Source organism: Triticum urartu, chromosome 1A (genome assembly GCF_056163025.1).
Source record: "Triticum urartu cultivar PI428250 chromosome 1A, HENAU_Tu73, whole genome shotgun sequence".
Lineage (NCBI taxonomy): Eukaryota > Viridiplantae > Streptophyta > Magnoliopsida > Poales > Poaceae > Triticum > Triticum urartu.
This window is the reverse complement of record NC_141873.1, coordinates 19,772,747-19,798,083: the sequence shown is the minus strand read 5'-3', so window position 1 is coordinate 19,798,083 and position 25,337 is coordinate 19,772,747. Positions and strand designations below refer to the sequence as shown.

The window sequence follows — 25,337 nt, the reverse complement described above, 5'->3', positions numbered from 1 at the left end:
GGAGACACATACACCCATTTTGAATGCAAAACTTGGCAAGCACTATGCAAGGCTTATGCATTTGAGCCTGATATGGTTATCACCTTTGATATTCGTCCGGAAGATGATATTGAAGGTAATATAGACATCTGGGTCGATGTGCAAACGCCTCCAGTTCTACCATTTGGTGAGTTTTTCTCAACCATGCATGCATATGTGTTTATGTCTTTGATACAATTTATTCAAAAATAGTTGACAACTAATTTGTATTGTCAGCTTATTTCGGTTCAAGCAAACATGTCCGGCGCTTGGTAGACAGGACCTACTACTGCCCCGAGGCTCAACTAAACTGCGAGGAGATAAGTCATTATGTTTCATGGCTTGAGGATCTTAATACTGTCAAGACAAATTTTTTTCCTAAACTTAGAAATGTTAGTACTCAAAACGTGCGACCAATGGTAATCGTATTGAACTACGGTCACATCTATAATCGAAAGATGGTAAGATTTTAAATATTTGTCCTTAATTAGTGCATCTTTTGCATACATTATTTTTGAAGCTAAACTTTCATTGCTTAGTATATTAATTACTATACGGTGTTCTTCAACACGGACTTCCGATGACAGTTGTGCCTCAGTGGATCGAGACAAAAGGCCGCATGTCAATGGTTAGCTTACGACCAAGATTTCCTACATTGCACATGAGTGCATTCAGGATTTCTGAAAGCGAAGAATGCTTAATAGTGAAAGATTGGAGCAAAATTGTTAACGATCGCAGAGAAGTACTAGGGGGCAGCAAGGAGAAGCGCAACCCAAGATTAGAAGACAGATTCATCTGCATGCTCCAGTATGATGAATCAGGAGAGCTATACATGTTCTATGTTATTCTACCTGAGAGGGAGCAGCAGGATCAGTAGCTACTAGTTCATGCTCTTAATTAGTACTTGTCTCATGTCCGTGTCCTGAACTTCGATGTTGGTGATGATTATGTTGAACTTGATGATATCTCTGCTTCTGTTACAAAGTGAATGTTTCCTCTTTAAGCTAGCCAGCGTTGATGATGATTAGATAGCTAGCGGTAATGACTATGATGATTAAATAGTGGTAATTAGACGACTATGATGATTTTTAGCTAGCTAGAGTTTATTTATTTATTAATATGCGATGATGATGATGATGACGACTACAACTCATTATAACGTAAAACAATCCTAAATTAAATTGATAACACAAATTTAATTGAAAAATACAAAATAAAACAAAAACCCACAAGCATTTAGTACCGGTTGGTGTTACCAACCGGTACTAAAGGGCTCCCGGCCCCCGGAGCTGGCTCGTGCCACGTGGTTGCCCTTTAGCACCGGTTCGTGCTGAACCGGTACTAAAGGGGGGGGCCTTTAGTGCCGAAATGTTAGTGCCGGTTCCGAAACCGGCACTAAAGGGCCTTACGAACCGGTGCTATTGCCCGGTTCTGCACTAGTGTGGGGCTCGCCAGGCTTGGAGTCCTTCCGCGTATGGGCGATCTCCCACACCTGCATGTCTGAGAGCGGCCGCTTCAGTTTCTCCTCCTGCACCACCAAACAGAGGTTAGTCATACATAAGAAAGTGATGGTAAATAGAAGAAGAAGAATGTTTAATGGGGTTAGTCATACATTAACTGCCTTGTGGAGATAGTGGTTTCGGTTTCCCTGAGCATGTACTCCCTCCGTCCCTCGGTTAGCCTTATTTTTGGTTCTCATAGCCGCCCAGGCTCCAGCCTCATCACACCAAAGATCCACCAATGTCCCCCAGGACTCGTGTTTTCCATAACACCAATTTGGACACACCTACATAATAAAAGCATAATGGCATGTAGGTGTGTCTAAATTGGTGTTATGGAAGCATAAAGCATAAAGCATAATGTACCACAAGGTAATGAAAGCATAATGAAAGCATAATATATGAAAGCATAATGAAAAATCTTTTATACTTACCCGCCAAGAACTCGGGCCTCTCCAAGGTAATGCTCATCCTCCGCGCTTCTTCCTTGGTCATCTTCACACCAAGATAGTCGTGGTAGTATGTGGAGATGGCCACATAGCGCACCTCGTACTGCATCTGGCGGGCCTTCTTCTTGCATTGGCGCAGCACGATCTGGTCCCCTCTAGCCCTGTGCTTCGGAAGAACTCGATAGAATGTCTACAATCATGCATGAAACAAGAATGGAAGAAGCCATGAGTTAAATCATTCATGAAACTAGAATGGACTTGTGCTTCTGAAGAGAACTCACCCAGAAAGTAGTGATCACGGCCTTGGCATGGGTCTCATGGTCCGCGTGGCGGGCCGCTTCCCAGTGGTCCCAGCTCGTGGCCAAAACCCGACGGTCCGGCTGCCTGACTGGATCAGGACAGTACAACCCCGGCCAATATAACTTCAGCAAGACGGTGATGAGGCCGTTGGGAATATGGACCCCTTTAGAATATATCCAGTTGCTGCAAAAGAATGAACTATTAGCATGTGACAAGCAAAATAAATAACAACCGGAATAAGCATGTGACAAGCAAAATAATGAGCCACTTACTCTTTTCCCATGGGCTCAATGAGCCACTTCTGCTCCTCAGTAGCAGGAACCTGCTTTGGTAGCTTTGTGTTACCACGCAGCCACCCCTTCTTGTCAACCCCCTTCCCGTCACCACCATCATCCCCGCCACCACCCTCCTCCTCGCCTGCCTCCCCTTCCCCAACGTCCTCCTCCTCCTCCTCCTCGCCTGCCTCCTCCTCCACCTCCTCCTCCTCCTCCCTAGAGTGTACCTCACTAGAGGAGGGTACCTCACTAGAGGAGGGTACCTCACTAGAGGAGGGCCTCGAAGACAACACCCCTAAGTCGGTGAGGGTGCGCTCTTTCTGGCCGCGACCCCCTGTAGTGGCTCTCCCCCCAGCACCTCGTCCTCTAGAGGCTCTCCCCCCGCCCCCTCCTCCTCTAGGGGAACCTCTCCCTCGACCTCCCTATGAGGAGTCATCGTCAAGTAGCCGAGGGGGAGGATTACGTGCTCGACCACTCCGACTAGGCAGGCCGACGACCTTGCGTAGGAAACCCACGCCGTCGGCCTTCCCCTTGCCCATGTTCCACGAACCTGCATTGAAAAGATAAAAGGCAATTAGTAAATTAATGAAATGAAGGAAAAGGCATGATAATAAACACATTAATAAAAATGCATAAAAAGGCATATTCCTAAACTATAGAAAAAAATACTTGAAACGTACATCTGCTAGAACCCATATGAATCATCACTGTTGTAACCTCTTTCTCGGTCCGTCTCATCATCACTATCAATCATATCATCTTCGTTGTCCGATGGAGGTGGAGGCTCTTCCTCGTCGTCAGCGTCTTCGTTTAACTTTTCTAGCATAAGTATGTCATTTTCATTGACAATGGTCTCACCATCATTCCGTGCATCATCGACGTTTGGGTCCACATCATCATCACCCAATGGTCTAGCGTCATCGTTTCTAACCACATCATCATCATCATCATCAGGTTGCTCTTGATAGAACACTCCCTCGTATGTCATGGGGTTAATGTTGTAGTAATCGTCTTCATTCGGGTCTGGTAGCTTACCATGTGGCGACACCTTGAACACAACTTCCCAACCCTTTAGATACACTTTCTGGCATGGGTAAGGCAGATAATATACTTGTGTAGCTTGGGTAGCCGCAATGAAGAGATCGGCTCCGGCATAGACGGTTGATGGTTTAACTTCAACCAAACCAATGGAAGGCGTATGTTTTACCCCCTCCCGCGGATCGAACCATCGGCATTTGAACACAGGAAGACTTAGGGTCTCACACCCCTGGCGGAATTTAACCTCGTATATATTTTGTACCCTTCCATAGTAGTCTACTGAATTTTGACCGGGGGTATACACTCCAGTATTTATAGTTTTGGGATCGGGGCGGCTGTTTTGGTGCTCCTCTGTATGGAAGCGATACCCATTCACATCATACTTTTTACATGTCATGACGGCAGGGTCAAAACCCATGGAAACCCATCTCAATTCATCATCCATAGATATGTTCGGATCTTTTCCCTACAAGTATAATGGAAATTGTTGCGTGCATTAGTTCGGTTAACTAATAAATGTTGAAGTAGGTATTTAATAGGGGAGTGTGGAAAATTACTTTCTCCATGAACCAAGCAACAAATTTTTTACGTCCAGGGTTTCCATGACGGAGAAGAGTAAGTGCCTCCGCCTCAGTAGGAGGATTCACTCCCGTCCATTCCTCTTGAACGAAATCACTAAAAAAGATAAGCGGTGTTAGACCGGGACTAAGTGAACATGAAACATGATGATGTGGAAGACATAAAGGAATGGTGTAGTGGTATTACCTCATCCACACTTCCTCAACTTCCTTGATGTTGTGCAAGATATAGAACATGAGGTCCTCCCACTCTTGTCGTGGCATGTTATAAGATTTCGAGGCCCCAGCCCTCCCACCTTGTGCGTTGAATAGATCGAGCCTGGGTTGATACTTGGGCTCTTCTATATTGTATCGAGGTACCTTGTTATGCAGATGGGGAACGTGGTCTGGATAGTATGATGTCCTGAGGTCTGACACCTCCTCTAGGATAACTGCCTCAGCTATGGAAGCTTCAATCTTAGCTTTGTTTCCACATTTCTGTCGGAGATGCTTGTTCTGCCTCTCAGGGCCGTACTGCCAGCGATTTTGCACAGGGCCCCCCAACAATACATCGTTCGCGAGGTGCAGAATGAGATGTGTCATCGGAGTAAAGAAGCCTGGCGGAAAGATCTTCTCTAGCTTGACTATCAACTCCGGTGCCTTCTTATGCAATTTTTCAATCACCTCTTTACTTACTTCTTTAGCACAGAGTGTGCGGAAGAAATGGCTAAGCTCGGCAAGCACTCGCCAGACATGCTCGGGGACATAGCCTCGAACCATCACCGGCATTATCTGCTCAATCCATACATGGTAGTCATGACTCTTCAGGCCGGTCACTTTGCCCGTTGAAAGATTGACTCCCTTACTTATATCCGATGCATAACCATCGGTGAACTTCAAAATTTGTTTCAGCCAGATAAGTACTTCTTTTTTTTCTGGCGGTTTAAGGACAAAGTCAGCATCTGGCTTGAACCAGTTTTTTCGACCGCCTGTGGGAGGCTTCATGTTCAGGCGTGGTCTATCACAAATTCTCTGTTGATCGGCTCTAGCTTTTACGTTATCCTTTGTCTTATCAGGAATGTTGAGGATCGTGTGGAAAAGGGACTCTGCCACATTCTTTTCGGTGTGCATCACATCAATATTGTAAGGAAGTTTGAGGTCCTTGAAATAGGGAAGCTGCGAGAAGGGGGTAATGTGCGTCCAGTTGTGCGTCTCACCATATCCCTCGAAGCCTTTGGCTTTGCCTTTGCCTTTGCCTTTGACTTTAGGCTTGAGAGCTTTTAGCTGAGCAAGAACATCTGCCCCCGAAAATGTTGGAATCTCGGTTACTTCATGAACAACCCGGCCTTTCGTGAAATTCTTCTTGTCTTCCCTGTCTGGATGGTCTGGAGGGAGGAACTGTCGATGCAGGTCAAAGGCTACATACTTGCCACCCTTACTCAGCCAAATCATTCACAGAGCCTGCATGCACACTGGGCATGGCATCTTACCACTTGTACACCATCCGCAGAATAGAGCATAGCCGGGAAAGTCATGCATGCAATAGTGCAACCAAACTTTCATCAAGAAATTTCTCTGCAGATCCCGGTCGTATGTCAACCTCGGAAAGTACCAAGAATGGTGCAAAGCATCCACAAGCGGCTGCATAAACACACCCAATTGCTTCCCCGGGTAGTCAGGCCCCGGAATGATGAGCGACAAGAACATGGTCTTCCGTTGCATTAGGGCACCGGGAGGAAGATTGAGCGGAATTACAAACACAGGCCAGCAGGTGTATGGATTGGACGACATACCATATGGATTCAACCCATCACCTGATATGGCTATTCTGACATTCCCAGCCTCGGCTGCTTCCTTGGGGTATTCTTCATCGAATGACTTCCATGCTTCCCCTCCCGATGGATGTATGATTTTTTTGGATTGTACCTTATACCTTCCTTGTGCCACTTCATCATTTTGGCAGACTCCTTCGTGATGAAAAGGCGCTGCAGTCTTTTTATAAAATCAAGATACCGAAGAACCTTAACGGGGATGGTTAGCTGCTTTTTCTCACCATCCTCACCGACCACCTCAATGTACCGAGACGAACCGCACTTCCTACAGTACTTGTCATCCGCATACTCGTGCCTAAACAAAAGGCAATTCTTCGGGCAAACATCTATTTTCTCATAATCCACCTATGCCGACCGTTGTGCCGTCGGTATACCTTCTTTTTTTGTTTTTTGTTTACATTAAATTCAATTTCTTTAAAAAATGTCCTAACAAAATGTAATTATTAATGTCTGGCTCTCAGCACACTGTAAAAAATAGTTCCACCTCGCCACCCCGTCCCGTCTAACCCTGACATAGACGACCGCCGGATCTAGCTCTTTGACTTGCGCCGGACTGGGTCTCACCGGTGGACCTTTTCACCTGATTTTCGTAGCCCAGCCCATAGCTGCACCCCCAACACCATCCCGGCCCAACCCACCCAAAGATACCCTCCGTGTCGGCCCAACGTGGCCGTTTCCCCCCTTCGGGACACGGCAGCAGCCACGCCCGTGAGGTCTACACGGAGGGACGGGGGCCCTGGTGGGGGGTAGCAATGCCACCAGAGCATCGCACCGGGCCGTCATACATGAGGGGTGGTGTGGTGGCATGTCTGAAGAGGCGGCACGCGTCTCCGGGGTGAGCCCCCCCCTCACGGACGGCGCCGCCGCCGGCACCTGGAGGGGGGGAACGGAAGCGTCGGGTCTACACGGAGGGGATCTTCCCGTGGATCTGGCCCGGATGTTGCTCCAAAGTGTTCCTATGGGCCGACCTAACACAACCGAGTGAATACGTCCACTGGTCAAAGCCCGTCCGTGCAAAGTCAAAGGGATAGATCCCGTGGTCAAACACTACAGGGTTAGGCGGGACGGGGTCAAACACTACAGGGTTAGGCAGAACGTCTACTACCGTGTCATCGCCGTCCGTGAGGGGGGGCCATGCGCCGGAGACGCGTCCCGCCTCTTCGGACATGCCACCACACCACCCCGCATGTATGAGGGCCCGGTGCGACGCTCCGGAGGCATTGCTACCCCCCAGTGCCCCCGTCCCGCCTAACCTTGTAGCGTTTGACCACGGGATCTAGCCCTTTGACTTTGCACGGATGGGCTTTGACCAGTGGACCTCCCCACACGGTTGTGTTAGGTCAGCCCATAGGAACTCTTTGGAGCAACATCCGGGCCAGACCCACAGCAAGATCCCCTCCGTGTAGACCCCACGCGTCCGTTTCCCCCCTCCAGGTGCCGGCGGCGGCGCCGTCCGTGAGGGGGGGCACACCCCGGACACGCGTGCCGGGCGTTTGCAACCGCCACAACACTTCCAGACTTGTGAGAGGCCGCCTACGCAAGATTTGGCGGCATGCTAGCCCCCGGAGGCCGCCGGCCACAGCCGTAGACGCGCGAAGGGCAATCCGCGTAGAGGGAATTTTTCGGATACTTCTCCATCACCAAAAATTATGAAAAAAATACCATCGTTCCTATAGCACATGTGCCCGCGTCGTGCAAAAAACTCATGATTTTATCGCGCTCCGAGTATTTAGTAATATTGACGCCGCATCGTTACCGCAGAACGTCTACTACCGTGTCATCGCCGTCCGTGAGTGGGGGCCATGCGCCGGAGACGCGTCCCGCCTCTTCGGACATGCCACCACACCACCCCGCATGTATGAGGGCCCGGTGCGACGCTCCGGTGGCATTGCTACCCCCCAGTGCCCCCGTCCCGCCTAACCTTGTAGCGTTTGACCACGGGATCTAGCCCTTTGACTTTGCACGGATGGGCTTTGACCAGTGGACCTCCCCACCCGGTTGTGTTAGGTCAGCCCATAGGAACTCTTTGGAGCAACATCCGGGCCAGACCCACAGCAAGATCCCCTCCGTGTAGACCCCACGCGTCCGTTTCCCCCCTCCAGGTGCCGGCGGCGGCGCCGTCCGTGAGGGGGGGCACACCCCGGACACGCGTGCCGGGCGTTTGCAACCGCCACAACACTTCCAGACTTGTGAGAGGCCGCCTACGCAAGATTTGGCGGCATGCTAGCCCCCGGAGGCCGCCGGCCACAGCCGAGACGCGCGAAGGGCAATCCGCGTAGAGGGAATTTTTCGGATACTTCTCCATCACCAAAAATTATGAAAAAATACCATCGCTCCTATAGCACATGTGCCCGCGTCGTGAGAAAAACTCATGATTTTATCGCGCTCCGAGTATTTAGTAATATTGACGCCGCATCGTTACCGCAGAACGTCTACTATCGTATCATCCCCGTCCGTGAGGGGGGGCCACGCCCCGGAGACGCGTCCCGCCTCTTCGGACATGCCACCACACCACCCCGCATGTATGAGGGCCCGGTGCGACGCTCCGGTGGCATTGCTACCCCCCCCCCCCCCCCAAGTGCCCCTGTCCCGCCTAACCCTGTAGCGTTTGACCACGGGATCTAGCCCTTTGACTTTGCACGGACGGGCTTTGACCAGTGGACCTCCCCACCCGGTTGTGTTAGGTCAGCCCATAGGAACACTCTGGAGCAACATCCGGGCCAGACCCACAGCAAGATCCCCTCCGTGTAGACCCCACGCGTCCGTTTCCCCCCTCCAGGTGCCGGCGGTGGCGCCGTCCGTGAGGGGGGGCACACCCCGGACACGCGTGTCGGGCGTTTGCAACCGCCACAACACTTCCAGACTAGTCAGAGGCCGCCTACGCAAGATTTGGCGGCATGCTAGCCCCCGGAGGCCGCCGGCCACAGCCGTAGACGCGCGAAGGGCAATCCGCATAGAGGGAATTTTTCGGATACTTCTCCATCACCAAAAATTATGAAAAAATACCATCGCTCCTATAGCACATGTGCCCGCGTCGTGCAAAAAACTCATGATTTTATCGCGCTCCGAGTATTTAGTAATATTGACGCCGCATCGTTACCGCAGAACGTCTACTATCGTATCATCCCCGTCCGTGAGGGGGGGCCACGCCCCGGAGACGCGTCCCGCCTCTTCGGACATGCCACCACACCACCCCGCATGTATGAGGGCCCGGTGCGATGCTCCGGTGGCATTGCTACCCCCCCCCAAGTGCCCCTGTCCCGCCTAACCCTGTAGCGTTTGACCACGGGATCTAGCCCTTTGACTTTGCACGGACGGGCTTTGACCAGTGGACCTCCCCACCCGGTTGTGTTAGGTCAGCCCATAGGAACACTCTGGAGCAACATCCGGGCCAGACCCACAGCAAGATCCCCTCCGTGTAGACACCACGCGTCCGTTTCCCCCCTCCAGGTGCCGGCGGTGGCGCCGTCCGTGAGGGGGGGCACACCCCGGACACGCGTGTCGGGCGTTTGCAACCGCCACAACACTTCCAGACTAGTCAGAGGCCGCCTACGCAAGATTTGGCGGCATGCTAGCCCCCGGAGGCCGCCGGCCACAGCCGTAGACGCGCGAAGGGCAATCCGCATAGAGGGAATTTTTCGGATACTTCTCCATCACCAAAAATTATGAAAAAATACCATCGTTCCTATAGCACATGTGCCCGCGTCGTGCAAAAAAACTCATGATTTTATCGCGCTCCAAGTATTTAGTAATATTGACGCCGCATCGTTACCGCAGAACGTCTACTACCGTGTCATCGCCGTCCGTGAGGGGGGCCACGCCCCGGAGACGCGTCCCGCCTCTTCGGACATGCCACCACACCACCCCGCATGTATGAGGGCCCGGTGCGACGCTCCGGTGGCATTGCTACCCCCCGCCCCCCAGTGCCCCTGTCCCACCTAACCCTGTAGCGTTTGACCACGGGATCTAGCCCTTTGACTTTGCACAGACGGGCTTTGACCAGTGGACCTCCCCACCCGGTTGTGTTAGGTCAGCCCATAGGAACACTTTGGAGCAACATCCGAGCCAGACCCACAGCAAGATCCCCTCCGTGTAGACCCCACGCGTCCGTTTCCCCCCCTCCAGGTGCCGGCGACGGCGCCGTCCGTGAGGGGGGGCACACCCCGGACACGCGTGCCGGGCGTTTGCAACCGCCACAACACTTCCAGACTTGTGAGAGGCCGCCTACGCAAGATTTGGCGGCATGCTAGCCCCCGGAGGCCGCCGGCCACAACCGTAGACGCGCGAAGGGCAATCCACGTAGAGGGAATTTTTCGGATAGTTCTCCATCACCAAAAATTATGAAAAAATACCATCGTTCCTATAGCACATGTGCCTGCGTCGTGCAAAAAAACTCATGATTTTATCGCGCTCCGAGTATTTAGTAATATTGACGCCGCATCGTTACCGCAGAACGTCTACTACCGTGTCATCGCCGTCCGTGAGGGGGGGCCACGCCCCGGAGACGCGTCCCGCCTCTTCGGACATGCCACCACACCACCCCGCATGTATGAGGGCCCGGTGCGACGCTCCGGTGGCATTGCTAGCCCCCCCCCCCCCAGTGCCCCTGTCCCGCCTAACCCTGTAGCGTTTGACCACGGGATCTAGCCCTTTGACTTTGCACGGACGGGCTTTGACCAGTGGACCTCCCCACCCGGTTGTGTTAGGTCAGCCGATAGGAACACTTTGGAGCAACATCCGAGCCAGACCGACAGCAAGATCCCCTCCGTGTAGACCCCACGCGTCCGTTTCCCCCCTCCAGGTGCCGGCGGTGGCGCCGTCCGTGAGGGGGGGCACACCCCGGACACGCGTGTCGGGCGTTTGCAACCGCCACAACACTTCCAGACTAGTCAGAGGCCGCCTACGCAAGATTTGGCGGCATGCTAGCCCCCGGAGGCCGCCGGCCACAGCCGTAGACGCGCGAAGGGCAATCCGCATAGAGGGAATTTTTCGGATACTTCTCCATCACCAAAAATTATGAAAAAATACCATCGCTCCTATAGCACATGTGCCCGCGTCGTGCAAAAAACTCATGATTTTATCGCGCTCCGAGTATTTAGTAATATTGACGCCGCATCGTTACCGCAGAACGTCTACTATCGTATCATCCCCGTCCGTGAGGGGGGGCCACGCCCCGGAGACGCGTCCCGCCTCTTCGGACATGCCACCACACCACCCCGCATGTATGAGGGCCCGGTGCGACGCTCCGGTGGCATTGCTACCCCCCCCCCCCCCAAGTGCCCCTGTCCCGCCTAACCCTGTAGCGTTTGACCACGGGATCTAGCCCTTTGACTTTGCACGGACGGGCTTTGACCAGTGGACCTCCCCACCCGGTTGTGTTAGGTCAGCCCATAGGAACACTCTGGAGCAACATCCGGGCCAGACCCACAGCAAGATCCCCTCCGTGTAGACACCACGCGTCCGTTTCCCCCCTCCAGGTGCCGGCGGTGGCGCCGTCCGTGAGGGGGGGCACACCCCGGACACGCGTGTCGGGCGTTTGCAACCGCCACAACACTTCCAGACTAGTCAGAGGCCGCCTACGCAAGATTTGGCGGCATGCTAGCCCCCGGAGGCCGCCGGCCACAGCCGTAGACGCGCGAAGGGCAATCCGCATAGAGGGAATTTTTCGGATACTTCTCCATCACCAAAAATTATGAAAAAATACCATCGTTCCTATAGCACATGTGCCCGCGTCGTGCAAAAAAACTCATGATTTTATCGCGCTCCAAGTATTTAGTAATATTGACGCCGCATCGTTACCGCAGAACGTCTACTACCGTGTCATCGCCGTCCGTGAGGGGGGGCCACGCCCCGGAGACGCGTCCCGCCTCTTCGGACATGCCACCACACCACCCCGCATGTATGAGGGCCCGGTGCGACGCTCCGGTGGCATTGCTACCCCCCGCCCCCCAGTGCCCCTGTCCCACCTAACCCTGTAGCGTTTGACCACGGGATCTAGCCCTTTGACTTTGCACAGACGGGCTTTGACCAGTGGACCTCCCCACCCGGTTGTGTTAGGTCAGCCCATAGGAACACTTTGGAGCAACATCCGAGCCAGACCCACAGCAAGATCCCCTCCGTGTAGACCCCACGCGTCCGTTTCCCCCCCTCCAGGTGCCGGCGACGGCGCCGTCCGTGAGGGGGGGCACACCCCGGACACGCGTGCCGGGCGTTTGCAACCGCCACAACACTTCCAGACTTGTGAGAGGCCGCCTACGCAAGATTTGGCGGCATGCTAGCCCCCGGAGGCCGCCGGCCACAACCGTAGACGCGCGAAGGGCAATCCACGTAGAGGGAATTTTTCGGATAGTTCTCCATCACCAAAAATTATGAAAAAATACCATCGTTCCTATAGCACATGTGCCTGCGTCGTGCAAAAAAACTCATGATTTTATCGCGCTCCGAGTATTTAGTAATATTGACGCCGCATCGTTACCGCAGAACGTCTACTACCGTGTCATCGCCGTCCGTGAGGGGGGGCCACGCCCCGGAGACGCGTCCCGCCTCTTCGGACATGCCACCACACCACCCCGCATGTATGAGGGCCCGGTGCGACGCTCCGGTGGCATTGCTAGCCCCCCCCCCCAGTGCCCCTGTCCCACCTAACCCTGTAGCGTTTGACCACGGGATCTAGCCCTTTGACTTTGCACGGACGGGCTTTGACCAGTGGACCTCCCCACCCGGTTGTGTTAGGTCAGCCGATAGGAACACTTTGGAGCAACATCCGAGCCAGACCGACAGCAAGATCCCCTCCGTGTAGACCCCACGCGTCCGTTTCCCCCCTCCAGGTGCCGGCGACGGCGCCGTCCGTGAGGGCGGGCACACCCCGGACACGCGTGCCGGGCGTTTGCAACCGCCACAACACTTCCAGACTTGTGAGAGGCCGCCTACGCAAGATTTGGCGGCATGCTAGCCCCCGGAGGCCGCCGGCCACAACCGTAGACGCGCGAAGGGCAATCCGCGTAGAGGGAATTTTTCGGATACTTCTCCATCACCAAAAATTATGAAAAAATACCATCGTTCCTATAGCACATGTGCCTGCGTCGTGCAAAAAAACTCATGATTTTATCGCGCTCCGAGTATTTAGTAATATTGACGCCGCATCGTTACCGCAGAACGTCTACTACCGTGTCATCGCCGTCCGTGAGGGGGGGCCACGCCCCGGAGACGCGTCCCGCCTCTTCGGACATGCCACCACACCACCCCGCATGTATGAGGGCCCGGTGCGACGCTCCGGTGGCATTGCTACCCCCCCCCCCCCCCAGTGTCCCGCCTAACCCTGTAGCGTTTGACCACGGGATCTAGCCCTTTGACTTTGCACGGACGGGCTTTGACCAATGGACCTCCCCACCCGGTTGTGTTAGGTCAGCCCATAGGAACACTTTGGAGCAACATCCGGGCCAGACCAATAGCAAGATCCCCTCCGTGTAGACCCCACGCGTCCGTTTCCCCCCTCCAGGTGCCGGCGGCGGCGCCGTCCGTGAGGGGGGGCACACCCCGGACACGCGTGCCGGGCGTTTGCAACCGCCACAACACTTCCAGACTTGTGAGAGGCCGCCTACGCAAGATTTGGCGGCATGCTAGCCCCCGGAGGCCGCCGGCCACAGCCGTAGACGCGCGAAGGGCAATCCGCGTAGAGGGAATTTTTCGGATACTTCTCCATCACCAAAAATTATGAAAAAATACCATCGTTCCTATAGCACATGTGCCCGCGTCGTGCAAAAAACTCATGATTTTATCGCGCTCCGAGTATTTAGTAATATTGACGCCGCATCGTTACCGCAGAACGTCTACTACCGTATCATCGCCGTCCGTGAGGGGGGGCCACGCACCGGAGACGCGTCCCGCCTCTTCGGACATGCCACCACACCACCCCGCATGTATGAGGGCCTGGTGCGACGCTCCGGTGGCATTGCTACCCCCCCCCCCCAAGTTCCCCTGTCCCGCCTAACCCTGTAGCGTTTGACCACGGGATCTAACCCTTTGACTTTGCACGGACGGGCTTTGACCAGTGGACCTCCCCACCCGGTTGTGTTAGGTCAACCCATAGGAACACTCTGGAGCAACATCCGGGCCAGACCCACAGCAAGATCCCCTCTGTGTAGACCCCACGCGTTCGTTTCCCCCCTCCAGGTGCCGGCGGCGCCGTCCGTGAGGGGGGGCACACCCCGGACACGCGTGTCGGGCATTTGCAACCGCCACAACACTTCCAGACTAGTGAGAGGCCGCCTACGCAAGATTTGGCGGCATGCTAACCCCCGGAGGCCGCCGGCCACAGCCGTAGACGCGCGAAGGGCAATCTGCATAGAGGGAATTTTTCGGATACTTCTCCATCACCAAAAATTATGAAAAAATACCATCGTTCCTATAGCACATGTGCCCGCGTCGTGCAAAAAAACTCATGATTTTATCGCGCTCCGAGTATTTAGTAATATTGACGCCGCATCGTTACCGCAGAACGTCTACTACCGTGTCATCGCCATCCGTGAGGGAGGGCCACACCCTAGAGACGCGTCCCGCCTCTTCGGACATGCCACCACACCACCCCGCATGTATGAGGGCCCGGTGCGACGCTCCGGTGGCATTGCTACCCCCCCCCCCTAGTGCCCCTGTCCCGCCTAACCCTGTAGCGTTTGACCACGGGATCTAGCCCTTTGACTTTGCACGGACGGGCTTTGACCAGTGGACCTCCCCACCCGGTTGTGTTAGGTCAGCCCATAGGAACACTTTGGAGCAACATCCGAGCCAGACCCACAGCAAGATCCCCCTCCGTGTAGACCCCACGCGTCCGTTTCCCCCCTCCAGGTGCCGGCGACGGCGCCGTCCGTGAGGGGGGGAACACCCCGGACACGCGTGCCGGGCGTTTGCAACCGGCACAACACTTCCAGACTTGTGAGAGGCCGCCTACGCAAGATTTGGCGGCATGCTAGCCCCCGGAGGCCGCCGGCCACAACCGTAGACGCGCGAAGGGCAATCCGCGTAGAGGGAATTTTTCGGATACTTCTCCATCACCAAAAATTATGAAAAAATACCATCGTTCCTATAGCACATGGGCCTGCGTCGTGCAAAAAAACTCATGATTTTATCGCGCTCCAAGTATTTAGTAATATTGACGCCGCATCGTTACCGCAGAACGTCTACTACCGTGTCTTCGCCGTCCGTGAGGGGGGGCCACGCCCCGGAGATGCGTCCCGCCTCTTCGGACATGCCACCACACAACCCCGCATGTATGAGGGCCCGGTGCGACGCTCTGGTGGCATTGCTACCCCCCCCCCCCAGTGCCCCTGTCCCGCCTAACCCTGTAGCGTTTGACCACGGGATCTAGCCCTTTGACTTTGCACGGACGGGCTTTGACCAATGGTCCTCCCCACCCGGTTGTGTTAGGTCAGCCCATAGGAACACTTTGGAGCAACATCCAGGCCAGACCAATAGCAAGATCCCCTCCGTGTAGACCCCACGCGTCCGTTTCCCCCCTCCAGGTGCCGGCGGCGGCGCCGTCCGTGAGGGGGGGCACACCCCGGACACGCGTGCCGGGCGTTTGCAACCGCCACAACACATCCTGACTTGTGAGAGGCCGCCTACGCAAGATTTGGCGGCATGCTAGCCCCCGGAGGCCGCCGGCCACAGCCGTAGACGCGCGAAGGGCAATCCGCGTAGAGGGAATTTTTCGGATACTTCTCCATCACCAAAAATTATGAAAAACTACCATCTTTCCTATAGCACATGTGCACGCGTCATGCAAAAAACTCATGATTTTATCGCGCTCCGAGTATTTAGTAATATTGACGCCGCATCGTTACCGCAGAACGTCTACTACCGTGTCATCGCCGTCCGTGAGGGGGGGCCATGCCCCGGAGACGCGTCCCGCCTCTTCGGACATGCCACCACACCACCCCGCATGTATGAGGGCCCGGTGCGATGCTCCGGTGGCATTGCTACCCCCCCCCCCCAAGTGCCCCTGTCCCGCCTAACCCTGTAGCGTTTGACCACGGGATCTAGCCCTTTGACTTTGCACGGACGGGCTTTGACCAGTGGACCCCCCCACCCGGTTGTGTTAGGTCAGCCCATAGGAACACTTTGGAGCAACATCCGGGCCAGACCCACAGCAAGATCCCCTCCGTGTAGACCCCACGCGTCCGTTTCCCCCCTCCAGGTGCCGGCGGCGCCGTCCGTGAGGGGGGCACACCCCGGACACGCGTGCCGGGCGTTTGCAACCGCCACAACACATCCAGACTTGTGAGAGGCCGCCTACGCAAGATTTGGCGGCATGCTAGCCCCCGGAGGCCGCCGGCCACAACCGTAGACGCGCGAAGGGCAATCCGCGTAGAGGGAATTTTTCGGATACTTCTCCATCACCAAAAATTATGAAAAACTACCATCGTTCCTATAGCACATGTGCACGCGTCGTGCAAAAAACTCATGATTTTATCGCGCTCCGAGTATTTAGTAATATTGACGCCGCATCGTTACCGCAGAACGTCTACTACCGTGTCATCGCCGTCCGTGAGGGGGGGCCATGCCCCGGAGACGCGTCCCGCCTCTTCGGACATGCCACCACACCACCCCGCATGTATGAGGGCCCGGTGCGACGCTCCGGTGGCATTGCTACCCCCCCCCCCCAAGTGCCCCTGTCCCGCCTAACCCTGTAGCGTTTGACCACGGGATCTAGCCCTTTGACTTTGCACGGACGGGCTTTGACCAGTGGACCCCCCCACCCGGTTGTGTTAGGTCAGCCCATAGGAACACTTTGGAGCAACATCCGGGCCAGACCCACAGCAAGATCCCCTCCGTGTAGACCCCACGCGTCCGTTTCCCCCCTCCAGGTGCCGGCGGCGCCGTCCGTGAGGGGGGCACACCCCGGACACGCGTGCCGGGCGTTTGCAACCGCCAAAACACTTCCAGACTAGTGAGGGGCCGCCTACGCAAGATTTGGCGGCATGCTAGCCCCCGGAGGCCGCCGGCCACAGCCGTAGACGCGCGAAGGGCAATCCGCGTAGAGGGAATTTTTCGGATACTTCTCCATCACCAAAAATTATTAAAAAATACCATCGTTCCTATAGCACATGTCCCCGCGTCATGCAAAAAACTCATGATTTTATCGCGCTCCGAGTATTTAGTAATATTGACGCCGCATCGTTACCGCAGAACGTCTACTACCGTATCATCGCCGTCCGTGAGGGGGGGCCACGCCCCGGAGACGCGTCCCGCCTCTTCGGACATGCCACCACACCACCCCGCATGTATGACGGACCGGTGCGACGCTCCGGTGGCATTGCTACCCCCCTAGTGCCCCTGTCCCGCCTAACCCTGTAGCGTTTGACCACGGGATCTAGCTCTTTGACTTTGCATGGACGGGCTTTGACCAGTGGACCTCCCCACCCGGTTGTGTTAGGTCAGCCCATAGGAACACTTTGGAGCAACATCCGAGCCAGACCCACAGCAAGATCCCCTCTGTGTAGACCCCACGCGTCCGTTTCCCCCCTTCAGGTGCCGGCGGCGGCGCCGTCCGTGAGGGGGGGCACACCCCGGACACGCGTGCCGGGCGTTTGCAACCGCCACAACACTTCCAGACTTGTGAGAGGCCGCCTACGCAAGATTTGGCGGCATGCTAGCCCCCAGAGGCCGCCGACCACAGCCGTAGACGCGCGAAGGGCAATCCGCGTAGAGGGAATTTTTCGGATACTTCTCCATCACCAAAAATTATGAAAAAATACAATCGTTCCTATAGCACATGTGCCCGCGTCGTGCAAAAAACTCATGATTTTATCGCGCTCCGAGTATTAAGTAATATTGACACCGCATCGTTACCGCAGAATGTCTACTACCGTGTCATCGCCGTCCGTGAGGGGGGGCCATGCCTCGGAGACGCGTCCCGCCTCTTCGGACATGCCACCACACCACCCCGCATGTATGAGGTTCCGGTGCGATGCTCCGGTGGCATTGCTACCCCCCCCCCCCCCCCAGTGCCCCTGTCCCGCCTAACCTTGTAGCGTTTGACCACGGGATCTAGCCCTTTGACTTTGCACGGACGGGCTTTGACCAGTGGACCTCCCCACCCGGTTGTGTTAGGTCAGCCCATAGGAACACTTTGGAGCAACATCCGGGCCAGACCCATAGCAAGATCCCCTCCGTGTAGACCCCACGCGTCCGTTTCCCCCCTCCAGGTGCCGGCGGCGGCGCCGTCCGTGAGGGGGGGCACACCCCGGACACGCGCGCCGGGCGTTTGCAACCGCCACAACACTTCCAGACTAGTGAGAGGCCGCCTACGCAAGATTTGGCGGCATGCTAGCCCCCGGAGGCCGCCGGCCACAGACGTAGACGCGCGAAGGGCAATCCGCGTAGAGGGAATTTTTCGGATACTTCTCCATCACCAAAAATTATGAAAAAATACCATCGTTCCTATAGCACATGTGCCCGCGTCGTGCAAAAACTCATGATTTTATCGCGCTCCGAGTATTTAGTAATATTGACGCCGCATCGTTACCGCAGAACGTCTACTACCGTATCATCGCCGTCCGTGAGGGGGGGCCACGCCCCGGAGACGCGTCCCGCCTCTTCGGACATGCCACCACACCACCCCGCATGCATGAGGGCCCGGTGCGACGCTCCGGTGGCATTGCTACCCCCCCCCCCCCAAGTGCCCCTGTCCCGCCTAACCCTGTAGCGTTTGACCACGGGATCTAGGCCTTTGACTTTGCACGGACGGGCTTTGACCAGTGGACTTCCCCACCCGGTTGTCTTAGGTCAGCCCATAGGAACACTCTGGAGCAACATCCGGGCCAGACCCACAGCAAGATCCCCTCCGTGTAGACCCCATGCGTCCGTTTCCCCCCTCCAGGTGCCGGCGGCGGCGCCGTCCGTGAGGGGGGGCACACCCCGGACACGCGTGTCGGGCGTTAGCAACCGCCACAACACTTCCAGACTAGTGAGAGGCCGCCTACGCAAGATTTGGCGGCATGCTAGCCCCCGGAGGCCGCCGGCCACAGCCGTTGACGCGCGAAGGGCAATCCGCATAGAGGGAATTTTTCGGATACTTCTCCATCACCAAAAATTATGAAAAAATACCATCGTTCCTATAGCACATGTGCCCGCGTCGTCCAAAAAACTCATGATTTTATCGCGCTCCGAGTATTTAGTAATATTGACGCCGCATCGTTACCGTAGAACGTCTACTACCGTGTCATCGCCGTCCGTGAGGGGGAGCCACGCCCCGGAGACGCGTCCCGCCTCTTCGGACATGCCACCACACCACCCCGCATGTATGACGGCCCGGTGTGACGCTCCGGTGGCATTGCTACCCCCCTAGTGCCCCTGTCCCGCCTAACCCTGTAGCGTTTGACCACGGGATCTAGCCCTTTGACTTTGCATGGACGGGCTTTGACCAGTGGACCTCCCCATCCGGTTGTGTTAGGTGAGCCCATAGGAACACTTTGGAGCAACATCCGGGCCAGACCCACAGCAAGATCCCCACCGTGTAGACCCCACGCGTCCGTTTCCCCCCTCCAGGTGCCGGCGGCGGCACCGTCCGTGAGGGGGGGCACACCCCGGACACGCGTGCCGGGCGTTTGCAACCGCCACAACACTTCCAGACTAGTGAGAGGCCGCCTACGCAAGATTTGGCGGCATGCTAGCCCCCGGAGGCCGCCGGCCACAGCCGTAGACGCGCGAAGGGCAATCCGCGTAGAGGGAATTTTTCGGATACTTCTCCATCACCAAAAATTATGAAAAAATACCATCGTTCCTATAGCACATGTGCCCGCGTCGTGCAAAAAACTCATGATTTTATCGCGCTCCGAGTATTTAGTAATATTGACGCCGCATCGTTACCGCAGAACGTCTACTACCGTATCATCGCCGTCCGTGAGGGGGGGCCACGCCCCGGAGACGCGTCCCGCCTCTTCGGACATGCCACCACACCACCCTGCATGTATGAGGGCCCGGTGCGACGCTCCGGTGGCATTGCTACCCCCCCCCCCCCCAAGTGCCCCTGTCCCGCCTAACCCTGTAGCGTTTGACCACGGGATCTAGCCCTTTGACTTTGCACGGACGGGCTTTGACCAGTGGACCTCCCCACCCGGTTGTGTTAGGTCAGCCCATAGGAACACTCTGGAGCATCATCCGGGCCAGACCCACAGCAAGATCCCCTCTGTGTAGACCCCACGCGTTCGTTTCCCCCCTCCAGGTGCCGGCGGCGCCGTCCGTGAGGGGGGGCACACCCCGGACACGCGTGTCGGGCGTTTGCAACCGCCACAACACTTCCAGACTAGTGAGAGGCCGCCTACGCAAGATTTGGCGGCATGCTAACCCCCGGAGGCCGCCGGCCACAGCCGTAGACGCGCGAAGGGCAATCCGCATAGAGGGAATTTTTCGGATACTTCTCCATCACCAAAAATTATGAAAAAATACCATCGTTCCTATAGCACATGTGCCCGCGTCGTGCAAAAAAACTCATGATTTTATCGCGCTCCGACTATTTAGTAATATTCACGCCGCATCGTTACCGCAGAACGTCTACTACCGTGTCATCGCCATCCATGAGGGGGGGCCACACCCCAGAGACGCGTCCCGCCTCTTCGGACATGCCACCACACCACCCCGCATGTATGAGGGCCCGGTGCGACGCTCCGGTGGCATTGCTACCCCCCCCCCCCCAGTGCCCCTGTCCCGCCTAACCCTGTAGCGTTTGACCACGGGATCTAGCCCTTTGACTTTGCACGGACGGGCTTTGACCAGTGGACCTCCCCACCCGGTTGTGTTAGGTCAGCCCATAGGAACACTTTGGAGCAACATCCGAGCCAGACCCACAGCAAGATCCCCTCCGTGTAGACCCCACGCGTCCGTTTCCCCCCTCCTGGTGCCGGCGACGGCGCCGTCCGTGAGGGGGGGCACACCCCGGACACGCGTGCCGGGCGTTTGCAACCGGCACAACACTTCCAGACTTGTGAGAGGCCGCCTACGCAAGATTTGGCGGCATGCTAGCCCCCGGAGGCCGCCGGCCACAACCGTAGACGCGCGAAGGGCAATCCGCGTAGAGGGAATTTTTCGGATACTTCTCCATCACCAAAAATTATGAAAAAATACCATCGTTCCTATAGCACATGTGCCTGCGTCGTGCAAAAAAACTCATGATTTTATCGCGCTCCAAGTATTTAGTAATATTGACGCCGCATCGTTACCGCAGAACGTCTACTACCGTGTCATCGCCGTCCGTGAGGGGGGGCCACGCCCCGGAGATGTGTCCCGCCTCTTCGGACATGCCACCACACCACCCCGCATGTATGAGGGCCCGGTGCGACGCTCCGGTGGCATTGCTACCCCCCCCCCCCCAGTGCCCCTGTCCCGCCTAACCCTGTAGCGTTTGACCACGGGATCTAGCCCTTTGACTTTGCACGGACGGGCTTTGACCAATGGACCTCCCCACCCGGTTGTGTTAGGTCAGCCCATAGGAACACTTTGGAGCAACATCCGGGCCAGACCAATAGCAAGATCCCCTCCGTGTAGACCCCACGCGTCCGTTTCCCCCCTCCAGGTGCCGGCGGCGGCGCCGTCCGTGAGGGGGGGCACACCCCGGACACGCGTGCCGGGCGTTTGCAACCGCCACAACACATCCAGACTTGTGAGAGGCCGCCTACGCAAGATTTGGCGGCATGCTAGCCCCCGGAGGCCGCCGGCCACAGCCGTAGACGCGCGAAGGGCAATCCGCGTAGAGGGAATTTTTCGGATACTTCTCCATCACCAAAAATTATGAAAAACTACCATCGTTCCTATAGCACATGTGCACGCGTCGTGCAAAAAACTCATGATTTTATCGCGCTCCGAGTATTTAGTAATATTGACGCCGCATCGTTACCGCAGAACGTCTACTACCGTGTCATCGCCGTCCGTGAGGGGGGGCCATGCCCCGGAGACGCGTCCCGCCTCTTCGGACATGCCACCACACCACCCCGCATGTATGAGGGCCCGGTGCGATGCTCCGGTGGCATTGCTACCCCCCCCCCCCAGTGCCCCTGTCCCGCCTAACCCTGTAGCGTTTGACCACGGGATCTAGCCCTTTGACTTTGCACGGACGGGCTTTGACCAGTGGACCCCCCCCCACCCGGTTGTGTTAGGTCAGCCCATAGGAACACTTTGGAGCAACATCCGGGCCAGACCCACAGCAAGATCCCCTCCGTGTAGACCCCACGCGTCCGTTTCCCCCCTCCAGGTGCCGGCGGCGCCGTCCGTGAGGGGGGCACACCCCGGACACGCGTGCCGGGCGTTTGCAACCGCCACAACACTTCCAGACTAGTGAGAGGCCGCCTACGCAAGATTTGGCGGCATGCTAGCCCCCGGAGGCCGCCGGCCACAGCCGTAGACGCGCGAAGGGCAATCCGCGTAGAGGGAATTTTTCGGATACTTCTCCATCACCAAAAATTATTAAAAAATACCATCGTTCCTATAGCACATGTGCCCGCGTCGTGCAAAAAACTCATGATTTTATCGCGCTCCGAGTATTTAGTAATATTGACGCCGCATCGTTACCGCAGAACATCTACTACCGTATCATCGCCGTCCGTGAGGGGGGGCCACGCCCCGGAGACGCGTCCCGCCTCTTCGGACATGCCACCACACCTCCCCGCATGTATGACGGCCCGGTGCGACGCTCCGGTGGCATTGCTACCCCCCTAGTGCCCCTGACCCGCCTAACCCTGTAGCGTTTGACCACGGGATCTAGCCCTTTGACTTTGCATGGACGGGCTTTGACCAGTGGACCTCCCCACCCGGTTGTGTTAGGTCAGCCCATAGGAACACTTTGGAGCAACATCCGGGCCAGACCCACAGCAAGATCCCCTCCGTGTAGACCCCATGCGTCCGTTTCCCCCCTCCAGGTGCCGGCGGCGGCGCCGTCCGTGAGGGGGGGCACACCCCGGACACGCGTGTCGGGCGTTAGCAACCGCCACAACACTTCCAGACTAGTGAGAGGCCGCCTACGCAAGATTTGGCGGCATGCTAGCCCCCGGAGGCCGCCGGCCACAGCCGTTGACGCGCGAAGGGCAATCCGCATAGAGGGAATTTTTCGGATACTTCTCCATCACCAAAAATTATGAAAAAATACCGTCGTTCCTATAGCACATGTGCCCGCGTCGTGCAAAAAACTCATGATTTTATCACGCTCCGAGTATTTAGTAATATTGACGCCGCATCGTTACCGTAGAACGTCTACTACCGTGTCATCGCCGTCCGTGAGGGGGAGCCACGCCCCGGAGACGCGTCCCGCCTCTTCGGACATGCCACCACACCACCCCGCATGTATGACGGCCCGGTGTGACGCTCCGGTGGCATTGCTACCCCCCTAGTGCCCCTGTCCCGCCTAACCCTGTAGCGTTTGACCACGGGATCTAGCCCCTTGACTTTGCATGGACGGGCTTTGACCAGTGGACCTCCCCACCCGGTTGTGTTAGGTTAGCCCATAGGAACACTTTGGAGCAACATCCGGGCCAGACCCACAGCAAGATCCCCTCCGTGTAGACCCCACGCGTCCGTTTCCCCCCTCCAGGTGCCGGCGGCGGCGCCGTCCGTGAGGGGGGGCACACCCCGGACACGCGTGCCGGGCGTTTGCAACCGCCACAACACTTCCAGACTAGTAAGAGGCCGCCTACGCAAGATTTGGCGGCATGCTAGCCCCCGGAGGCCGCCGGCCACAGCCGTAGACGCGCGAAGGGCAATCCGCATAGAGGGAATTTTTCGGATACTTCTCCATCACCAAAAATTATGAAAAAATACCATCGTTCCTATAGCACATGTGCCCGCGTCGTGCAAAAAAACTCATGATTTTATCGCGCTCCGAGTATTTAGTAATATTGACGCCGCATCGTTACCGCAGAACGTCTACTACCGTGTCATCGCCGTCCGTGAGGGGGGGCCACGCCCCGGAGACGCGTCCCGCCTCTTCGGACATGCCACCACACCACCCCGCATGTATGAGGGCCCGGTGCGATGCTCCGGTGGCATTGCTACCCCCCGCCCCCCAGTGCCCCTGTCCCGCCTAACCCTGTAGCGTTTGACCACGGGATCTAGCCCTTTGACTTTGCACGGACGGGCTTTAACCAGTGGTCCTCCCAACCCGGTTGTGTTAGGTCAGCCCATAGGAACACTTTGGAGCAACATCCGAGCCAGACCCACAGCAAGATCCCCTCCGTGTAGACCCCACGCGTCCGTTTCCCACCTCCAGGTGCCGGCGACGGCGCCGTCCGTGAGGGGGGCACACCCCGGACACGTGTGCCGGGCGTTTGCAACCGCCACAACACTTCCAGACTTGTGAGAGGCCGCCTACGCATGATTTGGCGGCATGCTAGCCCCGGAGGCCGCCGGCCACAACCGTAGACGCGCGAAGGGCAATCCGCGTAGAGGGAATTTTTCGGATACTTCTCCATCACCAAAAATTATGAAAAAATACCATCGTTCCTATAGCACATGTGCCTGCGTCGTGCAAAAAAACTCATGATTTTATCGCGCTCCGAGTATTTATTAATATTGACGCCGCATCGTTACCGCAGAACGTCTACTACCGTGTCATCGCCGTCTGTGAGGGGGGGCCACGCCCCGGAGACGCGTCCCGCCTCTTCGGACATGCCACCACACCACCCCGCATGTATGAGGGCCCGGTGCGACGCTCCGGTGGCATTGCTACCTCCCCCCCCCACCCAGTGCCCCTGTCCCGCCTAACCCTGTAGCGTTTGACCACGGGATCTAGCCCTTTGACTTTGCACGGACGGGCTTTGACCAGTGGACCTCCCCACCCGGTTGTGTTTGGTCAGCCCATAGGAACACTTTGGAGCAACATCCGGGCCAGACCCATAGCAAGATCCCCTCCGTGTAGATCCCACGCGTCCGTTTCCCCCCTCCAGGTGCCGGCGGCGGCGCCGGACGTGAGGGGGGGCACACCCCGGACACGCGTGCCGGGCGTTTGCAACCGCCACAACACTTCCAGACTTGTGAGAGGCCGCCTACGCAAGATTTGGCAGCACGCTAGCCCCAGAGGCCGCCGGCCACAGCCGTAGACGCGCGAAGGGCAATCCGCGTAGAGGGAATTTTTCGGATACTTCTCCATCACCAAAAATTATGAAAAAATACCATCGTTCCTATAGCACATGTGCCCGCGTCGTGCAAAAAACTCATGATTTTATCGCGCTCCGAGTATTTAGTAATATTGACGCCGCATCGTTACCGCAGAACGTCTACTATCGTATCATCCCCGTCCGTGAGGGGGGGCCACGCCCCGGAGACGCGTCCCGCCTCTTCGGACATGCCACCACACCACCCCGCATGTATGAGGGCCCGGTGCGACGCT

The 25,337-nt window shown here is 56.7% G+C and overlaps 1 protein-coding gene across 1 annotated transcript in view; it reads right to left on the bottom strand.

Annotated features, from left to right (window-relative positions):
- Nucleotides 1-2,963: 2,963 nt before the first annotated feature.
- LOC147988527 (uncharacterized) overlaps nucleotides 2,964-25,337 on the bottom strand; it is a 38,197-nt gene continuing 15,823 nt past the window's right edge. The window contains exon 3 of the mRNA XM_087535060.1: nucleotides 2,964-3,091. Coding sequence (XP_087391186.1) covers nucleotides 2,964-3,091 — 128 coding nt within the window. The remainder of the gene's footprint in view (nucleotides 3,092-25,337) is intronic.